At 33.0% G+C, this 12,014-nt stretch overlaps 1 protein-coding gene across 9 annotated transcripts in view; it reads left to right on the plus strand.

Annotated features, from left to right (window-relative positions):
• Positions 1 to 12,014, plus strand: part of EPB41L2 (erythrocyte membrane protein band 4.1 like 2) — an 85,576-nt gene that overhangs the window by 33,119 nt on the left and 40,443 nt on the right. For all 9 annotated transcript variants that reach the window (XM_058171864.1, XM_058171857.1, XM_058171871.1 and 6 more), the window contains exons 4-5: positions 4,592 to 4,696; positions 9,285 to 9,327. In XM_058171864.1, coding sequence (XP_058027847.1) covers positions 4,592 to 4,696; positions 9,285 to 9,327 — 148 coding nt within the window. The remainder of the gene's footprint in view (positions 1 to 4,591; positions 4,697 to 9,284; positions 9,328 to 12,014) is intronic.

Below are 12,014 nucleotides of genomic sequence, written 5' to 3' on the forward strand. Positions count from 1 at the left end.
ATATGCCACTCATCTCACCAAATATGTCATCAAGTAATAACATTGTCATGATTCCAAGAATTGTATTTATCAATACAGTCATGCTTTGTTCTCACTATACATAGAGGACAAGGACAAACTATGGAAATGTGCTGATTTATTTGAAGAAACCAATATTCCAACATGGTTAGCTAAATGTCACTTTAAACCAAGCAAAAAGAAGTGAAAATGTTGCAATATTCTTTAAAAAATGGCAGATCAACCACAGATGTTGCAATCAAAATGTTCTTTATAAAAAATGGGGGAAAAAACATATTTGTCTTGCTGCGCATCTCTCTTCTTTAATACAATGTTTTCATTTTAAGTTTAAAACCAAACCCATAGCAATCTGCCCATGCCCTTTCTGTTTCAGTGTTTTAGGTAAGAAAATATCTCTGAAAGGATGACCCCACGGATCAGAGGTTCCCTAGTTTCAATTAATAAGGCAGCAGATGCAGCTCAAATGATTGAAATTAGGCCACATTTCAACACTAGAATAACCTTGGAAAATGTTAACATTGACATTTATGACTTGCCTGAGAAATCTATGTAACCTATTGTGTTTATCACTTTCCCTTTATGGAAATGTTACAGGTATATTTGTCCAAATTAAGAAACTTATTTTGTCTCTGACTGCTATGAAATATTTGAATGTTAAAAAGAAGAGTTGCAGCCAGGTCATAAGAATATTGCATCTTCACAAATATGTTTCAGACTATTTCCAGCTTCCTCTCTGCCCCTGCTTCCTTCTTATAGATGAATTACTTTCAGTCTTATGAAAGAGGAATAAATGTTAATGCTTAACATTTTCATTGCTGGTTCATGGTTTTTTGCAATTTAGTAGAACATAGGGTATAGTATTTGTTAATAAGTAGAAAATAATAAATACAGTAACTGCACCTTTTATTCATTGAATTAAAATATCTAAATATATGTTTGAGATTATGTACAAGCTTTATTATAGTTCATTTTAGGCACCCAATCATATAACTATTTATCAAGTCTAAAGAATGCCGTAATGAGATCTAGGCAACCAACGTATTGTAAAAACTCTTTCCAAAGCAAATACAATTTTCATTACAGCGTTTTACACAGGGCATTCTGTTCTAATTAAAATGTTATGACAAGGACATTTAAATATGAGTGCATGGCTATATTTTATGCACGTCTGAACAACTGAAGTGTATTGAGCATGACATAACTGTTTCAAGGATTTTGTAGTTTGCTTGATTGAAGTGCAAGACTGCACTTGCTATCTTATAAAAAATTAAATGCTCAAGTACCATATGTCTTGCAATTTGCCAGTGATTTCCTGGCCATAATAAGCTATATCAGGCATGTTTTTAAACATGAAGGTTGTTCAGTCAATCTTATTATGTTCCATCAAAATGCTAAAATGAAATATTTTATTTATAGTTTAAAACTTATAAACTCTGTTTAAATTATTCCAAGTATTTTTCTTGTCTCAAATTGTGCTTTCTATAAAAAGATTTGGCAATCATGAATATATAGTGTTAAATTTAGAAACATAGCTATAATAATGTAAAATGAAATAACATACTTGTTTTATTTTCATTTTAAATTTGAGGTAGACTAAAGCTGTATATAAGACATCTGTTCTGACAGAGTTTTTCACATTGATCTTTTAATACAAAATACGACTGAGAAGCTTCCATTAGTTTATGCCATTTTTCTGCTAAACATTGTCATTTTGCTAGTCCATAATACTAGTCCACGATGGCTCATTGATCTGATTAAATAGAATTTATTTATTTAAATATTTTCTTATAAATCAGTTTTTAAATGATAGATGATAGATTTAAGATCAATATTTTTTCAGCATGAGTACATTTCCTTTGGATTGTTCTAGCAAAATCTTCAACAGAAGTAACATTTTTTTATTTGTACCTTCAACAAAACACTGTTAACTAAATACTACCCAAGATTATAATGGTCATATAATGTATGTACATTATAGAATTTTTGCTCATATAAGAGAATTTTTGAATGATAACCTGCCAAGTAAAATTATGAAACCTAAGCTTAAGGTTTCAAAAGTAATCATATTAAGTAAAATTGGGTGGCAAATTGGATTTTATAATTGCTGAGAGTCATTTGGCAAAATTGTATTTATACAATTTATAGTGAAATGGAAAATATCCAGGGTTTTACTTATTAGAATCTTAAATATTATTTGGCTGGCAAAAATGTAGCACCAGAAGCGCAAAATAAGAATACAAGATTTAACTAGTTATGTACACTATGATTATCTTCTGGACACTGAAGATTTAGCAGCTGTAAATTCAGCAGGAAGCATAATAATAATAACAACAGTACATGACTTATGTGATTGTGTGATAGCTAACTTTATAGCCAAAAATATTTCACTCCTTTTTAATCCTTTTTAAAGTTTTTTTTACATTAGAAAGAAAACTTATTTCAATTTAATATGTTTGGCACATAGATGTCCTTTTTTCAATACAAGTCTAAACTGGAACTTTCTACATATTTAATCCAATTTAGATTATTTAATTTCTTGAATTTATTTGTTATTACATTTTAAAGTCCTGCTTAAGGTGACAGGTAAAATCTCTTGAGCCGTAAATACAAGTTAAAAAACTACATCCCCCCCAATTGTACCTGAGTATATTATTAGAAATAATTTTGCATTGCAGCGGGTTTATTTGCATTATTCCTTGTGTTTCAGCTGATGAGATATAAAACTGAATGATCCAGTTAAAATTGTAAATGCTGAATATAAATTGAGCAGTTCAGTTCGGTATAAATGTGCTTTGATTTCTTTTGGACAACAAACAATGCTTTTATTGAGCTTGGTAGTTTTATTGCATACCTTTTCTCCCTTGTCCTTTGTATTTGTACAGTGTTTCTCACAACTACTGTGTAGCACATAGCTCAACAGCATAGATAATTCGTTCAGTTTAGAGCTTTCTGTCTCTGACTGTCAGGCACAATAACTTTAGTGTTGCAAGAGCCTACACATAGGCACTCGAAGGGACTTCTCTGGAATTGCAGTGGCGTCTACTAAAATCTGCGTGATAAGCAATTGCAAAAATGCCTTTCAGTTGCCAGGTCTCAGAAATGTCACATTATAGTTGCTTTTTAAATGCCATAAATAGCCAAATAGGGATGTAGGACTTGCTTGAAAATGAAAGGCACCATACTGTACCTCTTGAATTCTGCCAGTATCAGACACTATTTCAATGTTTCAACAAATCTTGAAAAGCCAGAAAGGCGAATTGTCTGTTCTCATTTATTAATGCAAATCAAACTACAGTACTTTGAATGCCTCAAATTTTCTCTTTTGGATGTTATTATATATCGTCCTGCATTTCATTAATATTAATAATTAATAAAGATTACTATTTAATAGTACTAATTATACAATATTCGATGCAGAAAAAAGAACAAACCTTAGAACAAACCTTTTGACATGTTATCTATTTGCTTGTTGTATACTTTTGCTGCCCCAATTTATTTAAAACTGTAATACAGTTTTCTCTGACATTCTGTATCATATGGAAATATCAAAAATCATATAAGTCAAAGCAGTTATTTCTGATAATTTCTTTTTATCAGTATCTTATATCCTATATTCTTTAAAATGTTAACATTTTATTTATTCTTTTAATTTTTAGGTATTTGGGGGAGTATCTTTGTTAAAGTGACTTGAAAAATGTTGGTTCTTACATGTTTCACTTAGCCACTCTGAATCATTCTATTAACTTTTATTATCTTCTAATCGATTTGAGTTTTATTGAGGCTATATGGTCATGGTTGTAAGTGTATCTGAAGGTTATATTTAATGCAAAAAGAAAAAGAAAACTAATGAACTGAAATAAGATTCTATAAATCACTTAAGTGTTATATTTCTTCATTACAAATCTAACATTAGACAGTAGTACATTGATTGCTAACAGTTGTTTTAAATATTTAAATCAAAATCATTAGACTTTCATTAGTCTAAAATTTAAAGCAAACAGCAAAAATAATGAGGTGTGTGCTACTTACCAAGATATCAGATAATTCAAGGCTGAGTATGTAGCAAAAGTCCTTGAAATGCTGTCTCATGACCATGGAGGTGTGTCGTACTCAGAAATCTGGATTGTAAGTACTTTTTGTTGTCCTGTTGTAACAATAAGTGATAGTCGTAAGTTGAGGATTATTTGTATTTGATAATTAGCAAGTCCTCAGATAACAAACTCTATATATCTATATAACTCTATATAACTTTTAAGAGACATTGATGATTCCTAAATATACACCAGTATTTCAAGTTTTTACGAATTACTGCTGATTTTTCATTTTTCCTACTTAAATTTCAGTTATCCAAATAAATATCTCCCCTCCATTGGTTTTAATTAGCGCTTTCCTGTGTGCTGGGTATAGACCATGAAGCATCTATTCACTTTTTATTTATTTTCTGAAATAGCAAATTGAAACCAGTGATAACAAATACAGAGTAGTTTTCTTTGGTATTGGTGTGTTTTAAAATAAAATATATTTAGCATTGTATTATATAAATGCTCCATTGATTTATCCTATTTTTTCCTAGAAAAAAGCAAAAGGGCAGGTGTTGTTTGACAAAGTGTGTGAGCATCTTAACCTACTGGAAAGGGACTATTTTGGCTTGTTATTCCAAGACCATACAGATCAGAAGGTATGTATTAAATGTGTAAGAATGACATCTAAGAGACACGGAACTTTCATAATATATAGAAATTTATTACTGAACTTTAAGTCTTTTATAGTCTGGAACCTAGTATTCTGAGCAGAAAAGGTGATGACTATAATGCTATCTGTTGCTGTCATATTTTGAACTGAGCAATTTTTCCATTGGGGATGGTGAGGAGGAGCACACAACCTAAAACACTTGCATGTGCAGTTTACAGTAGAGTTTGTGCTTCTGTGAGAATCTAATACCTGATGATCTGAGGTGGAAATGTGGCTGTAAATACAGATCAAGTTTTGTTCACTTGCCTGCCGCTCACCTCCATCCATGCAGCCCAGTTCCTAACAAGCCACAGACCGATACTGATCCATGGCCCAGAGAGTGGGGACCCCTGGACTAGATGCGGTATGGATGGATCAGCTGAAGGAGAGAATAGAATAGAATAGAATAGAATAGAATAGAATAGAATTTTTTATTGGCCAAGTGTCAGAATGTTGACTGAAAGCATTAAAACTTCAAATTTCACTTTTCTTTTAAAAATACATTTGCAATAAATAACATCATCATTGTTTGAACAATTAATTAGAATGTAACACTCACTGATAATCTTGTCTTATGGGGGTGTACTTGCATATAAGGTCTGGTAGATGAACAAATTTTAACTTGGGCTGCAGAAGAGGACCAGTTGTTCATTACGCAGAAATATATAATTTCATTTAACAGAAGATGAGACATAAGAAATATCCTTCATGTTTTCCTGAAGTATTGGAGTTCAGTTTGGTTAAGTGGTAATTTGTACAATAGACAAGGAGGCAAGGATCAGATCTGTACAGTTCTAGCCCTGTAGTTTATATCATACAGAGGAGCCTTATGCTTATACTATGCTCTGTTTAGGAGTCTGCCCCTGCCATTGCTATATATATCAAAAGATGTGATTCCATTTCTCATCAGTTTTTGACTGCAGAAATGATATGATAGAAGAACTTTATTATCTCTTTGTTTCCTTAGAAGACAAAGATTGCTTGGTAGGATCTCTTGCTGAGTTTATAGATCAAGTCTTAAGGCCAGTATTGCTCTCCTATTACTTGTTGGGGGACCTCATTCTAGGTTTGCAGGAAGGCTCAGGAATTTGTAAATGCAATAGTGACCACTTGTAATTTTCACCCCGATTATATAAATGGTTGTATACTAGATCTTATGTAAATACAATACTCCAATGTATGTAAATGATCATATTCTAGATCTTGTGTTCATCTAAGATCAGATAATTAACAATCTGGATAAAAATGGTATTCGTTACCTTGAGCCTTTTGCTGGGGTCAGTGATTTCCTGGTTCAAATAAAATTGACTGTTAACTATGCCCTCCAATGGGCAAACAAATCTAATACAATAAATGATCTCAAGTGGATCTAGAGAGATTTCCAAAGACACTTAGGGAATATCTCAACAATTTGGCAGCCAGTTCTGTTGCTTTTATAATGAACGACTAGGTACAGGAAGGTTTAATGAGTTTGCTTTTAAGTAGCCTCTCTTTCTTATTAATTCTGATTGTCTCCTTGGTTTATTAAGAAGCTCCAAGAGTCAAAGTGACAGCAAATCTGACTGAGTACAAGTTTAGATTTAGACCTAAATTGTGATAGTAACAGAAGCTGTTGACGAGCTGTTGCCTGATTGGCTTGTTTAGTGTGGCATCTCCCAGTTTGAGAGAGTGTTATCTTCCACTTGGCAGCTTTGACAGTTTTTCACAGTACTTTGCCAACAAAGTTGCTCAAATTTGCCAGAGGTTGAACTCTTCCTGCGATTATCTAGAGCAGCGGTTCTCAACCTGTGGGTCACGACTCCGTTGGGGGTCGAATGACGATTTGCCAGGGGTCGCCTAAGACCGTCAGAAATATGGGAAGTATACTTGCGAATCGAAGAATCGCGAATTCGGCTTCAGATGCGATGAATTAAAAAAGAGAGAAATCTTTGCTCTGATGTCTCCCTCTCAAGCCAGCTGCAATCACTCCCAATCGCTAGCCTAATCTGGCTTCAGACGCGATAAACTTAATAGGGGAGGAGTCTCCACTTTAATGCCTCCATCCTCAAGGCAATCGCAAGCAGTTCAGATCGCTAGCCAATACGGCTTCAGGCGCAATAAATTCAAAAAAACAGTTTGTGCTTTTTCCCCCCTTCTGCGGCTGCTGAGGCGCGTTGAGATCTCTGCCTAAAAAAAAATAATTTTATGGTTAGGATCGCCACATCGTGGGGAATTGTATTAAAGGGGTCGCAGCACTATAAAGGTTGAGAACCACTGATCTAGAGTCTATCCCAGTACCTGGGATAACATGTTGTCATGTTGGCTGGATTCCTTTAAGCTTGTACAGTCTTAGGAAGTGGATGGTATGAGCATTTTACTAGTATACAGAAGGCAATAAAAAGGTATTTTTTATTTATTTGCAAGAAAAACCTATGTATCAAAGGTTTTCATAGAAAAAAAAGTATCTTATACATAAAAAATTAATTGTGAAAGCTAGATTTTCTGCTTTGTAAAAGATTAAATATATTTTATTCTAATTTTAATTGCCGTTCTATGTTTACAGAGAGACTGAACATCAGAATACTTATACGACTAAGTCTGAAACTGTTATTTTCATGAACTAGCACAGAAAAAACAGTATCTGTAGAAAAATAATTTATAAGGAGAAAAACAGTAGAGGGCAATCTAATCTAAAAGGAAATTCTCTCGTTATCTGCATATTTGAAGAAGCAATTAAATTATCTTTTATGACCATAAAATCTAGTATCTTTGAAAAAATGTTGTAGATACTTGAGATCTTTGTGTTTCTTTTTTTAAAAAACATTTTATGCCCTTTCACTTGCTCATGAAAAGACAGTGATTTATGAAAGAGAAAGAGTTCGTAAACATCTAGCTCACTAGCAATCTTCAGCTAGAGAGAAAGCCACAAACAGGAAAATATGAGACATATCTCTTTTTCATTTTATAGTCTTCAATAAAAAAGCAAATAGCTTGCTAGTATATATAGATAATAATTTTACATTGTCAGCTAATATAGGCACAGAGAACATCAGTCTCTGAGTTTTCCATCTGGTTTGTAAAGTTATCTCCTCGTTTCTATCTTTGATGTGCATATCCTTTCCTGAGGGAAAGAGCAAAAGTCATCTTTCTTGCTCAGCAACTTATCCAAGATAAAAATTATTCCTTATTCATATCTAAATCACACTGAAAAGGAGGGGACAATAAAAAAGCATCAGCACAACATGGCTTTCATAACGTGAAGCTCTTAAATAAGTCAAAATGATGGAAGTATTAGATCCTGTAGATACCTCTGCCTGCGTATAAGTTTAAAATTGCCTCATCGGTCTATGACTTATTTCAAAGAACTGTGTCTCTCCCAAAAATTATAGTGAGAGAATTTGAACAATATACTCAGTTGTGTAACTATTATCTTATTAGTTTCAGGAACATTTTATAATTGTATAGAAATCTTTTACTTTTGCAGAATAAAAGATAACTATTTTGAATACTCAGAGCCTACCGTTGATAAGTATTGAAGTATATGGAAATTGGACATTTTTTTTAATGAATGAAGAAATTAACATAAAGGAAAGTTAAAAAAAAAAAGTAATTCAATTTAAATTGCGATCTCTTTGGGAGCCCTCCTGGATTCTCAGATCCTAGTTCAGAGAGCAAATGACTGTAATGGCTAGGAAAGCCTTTGAACAAACTTACCTTGTATGACAATTGTATGCTTGGCAGGCCATTCTCACAGTCACTCATACCTTAATCCTCAAATCCTGTGAAATGTTTTATATGGTGCTTCTCCTGGAGACTACTCAGATACCATAACTGGAATGTGGCTACACAAGTAGTTACGGATTTTCCTTTTTTGTCCATGTAACATTTCTACTCTACAAGCTACAGAAGACACTAGCTGATTTCTGGGTGCAGTTCAACATATTGTCTCTTTTTGAGCACTGATTCGCCTAGGACTTGGTTATCTGCAGGGCAGTCTTTCTCTTGTCATCTCTTCCTGTTCAGTAAAATCTTTAAGGGTTGGCACATTTCACATCCCAATTATAAAGCATTGTGATTTTGTGAGACCTAGGCAATATTTATTTATTTTGTTAAATTTATTTATTTCCTGTGGGGCTATTCCATGCCTTCTCTGTAGCTGTATTATCTTGTGAAACATCATTTTCCCTGAGCTTTGTATGACCCCAGTGCTGTTGAGATGTTTAAAGCCGTGGAAGTATGACTCTTCTAATAGATATAGGAGGGATTAATTGATTTACTCATTGGCACTTTATTGTTAATGATAGTTTTCAGTTGCTGAATTTTCCAGGATGTGGGGACATCTATTACTATCAGTTTTTATATTTTATTACTTCTGTAGCTGTTTAAATCTTAACATGTAAGCCCAAACTTTCTTCAGTGGTTGAGGCAGTTTAGAAATTGATAGATGAAAAATTCTCAGAGTATTATATACTGATTTTGAATGAATCAATAATAGTTACACTATAAAACATACATTAAATATTACATTTCTCATTATATGTCATTTCTTTTTTTAGAATTGGCTGGATACTTCAAAGGAAATCAAGAAGCAAATTCGCAGTAAGTGCTCCGGTCATATCTATTATTGTCACACTACAGGTAGTCCTTGATATATGACTGTTCATTTAACAATAATCTGGAATTACACTGACCTCAGGAAGGGTGCTTTACAGCCTGTAAAGTATTTCTGGTTGTCACATAATGTTGCATCAATAACCCCCATATGATTGTGATCTGGATGCTTGGCAACCTGTTCTCACAACTGGTTGCTAAGTGCTGCACGATCATGTGATCGCCATTTGCAATCTTTCTTGCCAGATTCCCCCAAAAAATCTTTTCATCTCTGGGGGCTGGGAGCTGAATTCTTTCGGTAGGGTGCAGAAATGGAACTAGTTATCTTCCATGCTCTGGATTTGGATTTCAGCTCCCTCTTGTTTCTGGGGCATGGCTGCAAGAGCTGCCTGCCCAGGGATTTCAGCTTCCCTCTATGACTGGAGGGGAGCTAACTCCTTTGGTGCGGTGTAAAAATGGGGCTGAAATCCTGAGATTCTCTTTTTGTTTGTTTTTATTGCCTAAATACGAAAAACAGATGACTCCCTTCTATGCTTTAAGGCTGAGATTGCACACTTAATTTTGTCAAATCTCCTTATATAATGTTACATTTTAAATAAAATGTTTATAATAAAGCTACAAATTAATATAATAAAAAATTCAGAAATTTATAATACTGTATGTTAAGATTAAGATTGTTACCGTAGAAATCTTCTGTGTGCTCAGTGTTAAATGATCTAGATCTTTATAGAATAAGAAGAGTTAGAATAAATCTTTATCAGTATATATTGTCTTAGGTTCTGGTGAACTTTCCAAGTCATCTGATAGAAAAATTCCTAGAAAAATCAGGCTTTTGAAAAGGGAACAAATGCAAATACTTTATCAGTCTGGCACAATACTCCAAAGCTCATTTGGTAAAACTGCATAATCTAATCAGGTATTAGTAGTACAATGTCTGTTAATCCTATTTTGATTTTCATATAAAGAATGCAAGAAATTTTTGTCCTCCTTTGTAACTTTTGTGATTGGAACATACTGATCAAATTGCCTGTTTCCTTACCTTTAGCTAAATACATTTCTTTCATTTTGGTATATTTTAGGGTTTGTTTTTTTATTGTGAACATTTTGTAAGAGTTGTGAGGCTGCTCACAAGGTGTTATGCAGACAAATAAACAATATGTACAGTGTCGCCTGTTGTCCATGCTTTTTGCCTCCTTTTTGTATATTTATGCATGTGGAAAATGATGAAAAGGCTTTTGTGCATGTTTATAGTACTTGTTTCACAGCCTCATTACCACTGTTGTTCATCTGGAACAGAAGCGCTGCAAATGGGTGCCACCTGTACAGTCTGTTTTAATGATTTGCTTGCACAGCAGCTCAGGAGTTTTAACAATTCATTGTTCTGCATTGATACAGTTCATTATCAATAGAGTAACCTTAGACAGATCGATCAAATATTTTTAAAGTATTTGCATTATTAGAACAAATATTAATGAAAAATAATGAAACGTATAAAATTTAGAAAAATAAAAAATAGGCATAAAAATTGGAGAGATGGAGGGAGAAGTGAATAAAATTGGCTTCCTCTAATCATTAGCAATGGTTTTCCTCTCTGATAATGACTCATATTCTGTTTTAGAGATGACCTTCAACTACAATGTCCTTCTGTATGCCCTTGGTAAAAACCAAAGTTATAAGTGAATAATTTTAACTTGTTTTTAACAATTCCTCGAATAATCAATTACCAATAAAAATCAGTATTGAAATAGGCTAACAGAATTGGCTCCAGAAGACATCTGATTTATGGAATCTCCTTTTTCTATTTCACTTGGCCCTGATGGATTGTCAGGAGATTTTATAAAGAATTTAAAGAAATTTTAATACCTGAATTTTTATTTTTAGGCAATGCTTTGCACCAAGGGGATCCTTTACTAGAGTCTTGGAAGCAGTCTAATATAATTTTGATCCTTAAGTTGGGCAAAGATTTCCAGGATTTGACACCATATAAGTCCATTTCATTTCTTAACATGGACTGTAACCTGTACACTAAACTGTTAGCTATCCAACTGATTGTAGGTACAATTATTTTTATGGATCAATCTGTCTTTATTTCAAGTTGAAATACATCTATCCCATCAAGAAATTATTAAACATTATGCAATATAGTCAAATTAATCTTCCCTAGCTATTTGTTATTTAGATATATGAAAAGTTTTGATTCTCTGGAAATACAGATTTTAATACAAATATTAATTAAATATTTATTTATTAAACTGAAGTTCAGATAAGATTTAATAATTATGATTCAGATCCCATTACAAATTTAAGAGGTACCAACAGTGTTGCTTTTTATCCCGTTTATTGCCATAAAAGTGTTGGCAATAACATTTAGATCCAGTAATCAGATTTGTGGGATGAAAATGGGAGGTAAGACATAGCTTTTAAATCTATTTTCAGATTATATGATTTTGACTCTCTCAAACACTTCTTACTCAGCCAGCTATACTAAGAAGGAGTTAAAGGAATTTGCAGAGGGGCCAGGACAATAAGTTAATTTTCATAAATTACCACCTGATGCTTTTTCATATACTCCCAAAAATTCAAAAGGTTCCATACTTTTCATACTTGCAATTATTCCAATTACATTAATATCATTAATACTTATATAGCTATTTATCTATTGATATAAATCTATT

This window comes from Ahaetulla prasina, chromosome 1, assembly GCF_028640845.1.
Source record: "Ahaetulla prasina isolate Xishuangbanna chromosome 1, ASM2864084v1, whole genome shotgun sequence".
In the NCBI taxonomy this organism is placed as follows: Eukaryota; Metazoa; Chordata; class Lepidosauria; order Squamata; family Colubridae; genus Ahaetulla; species Ahaetulla prasina.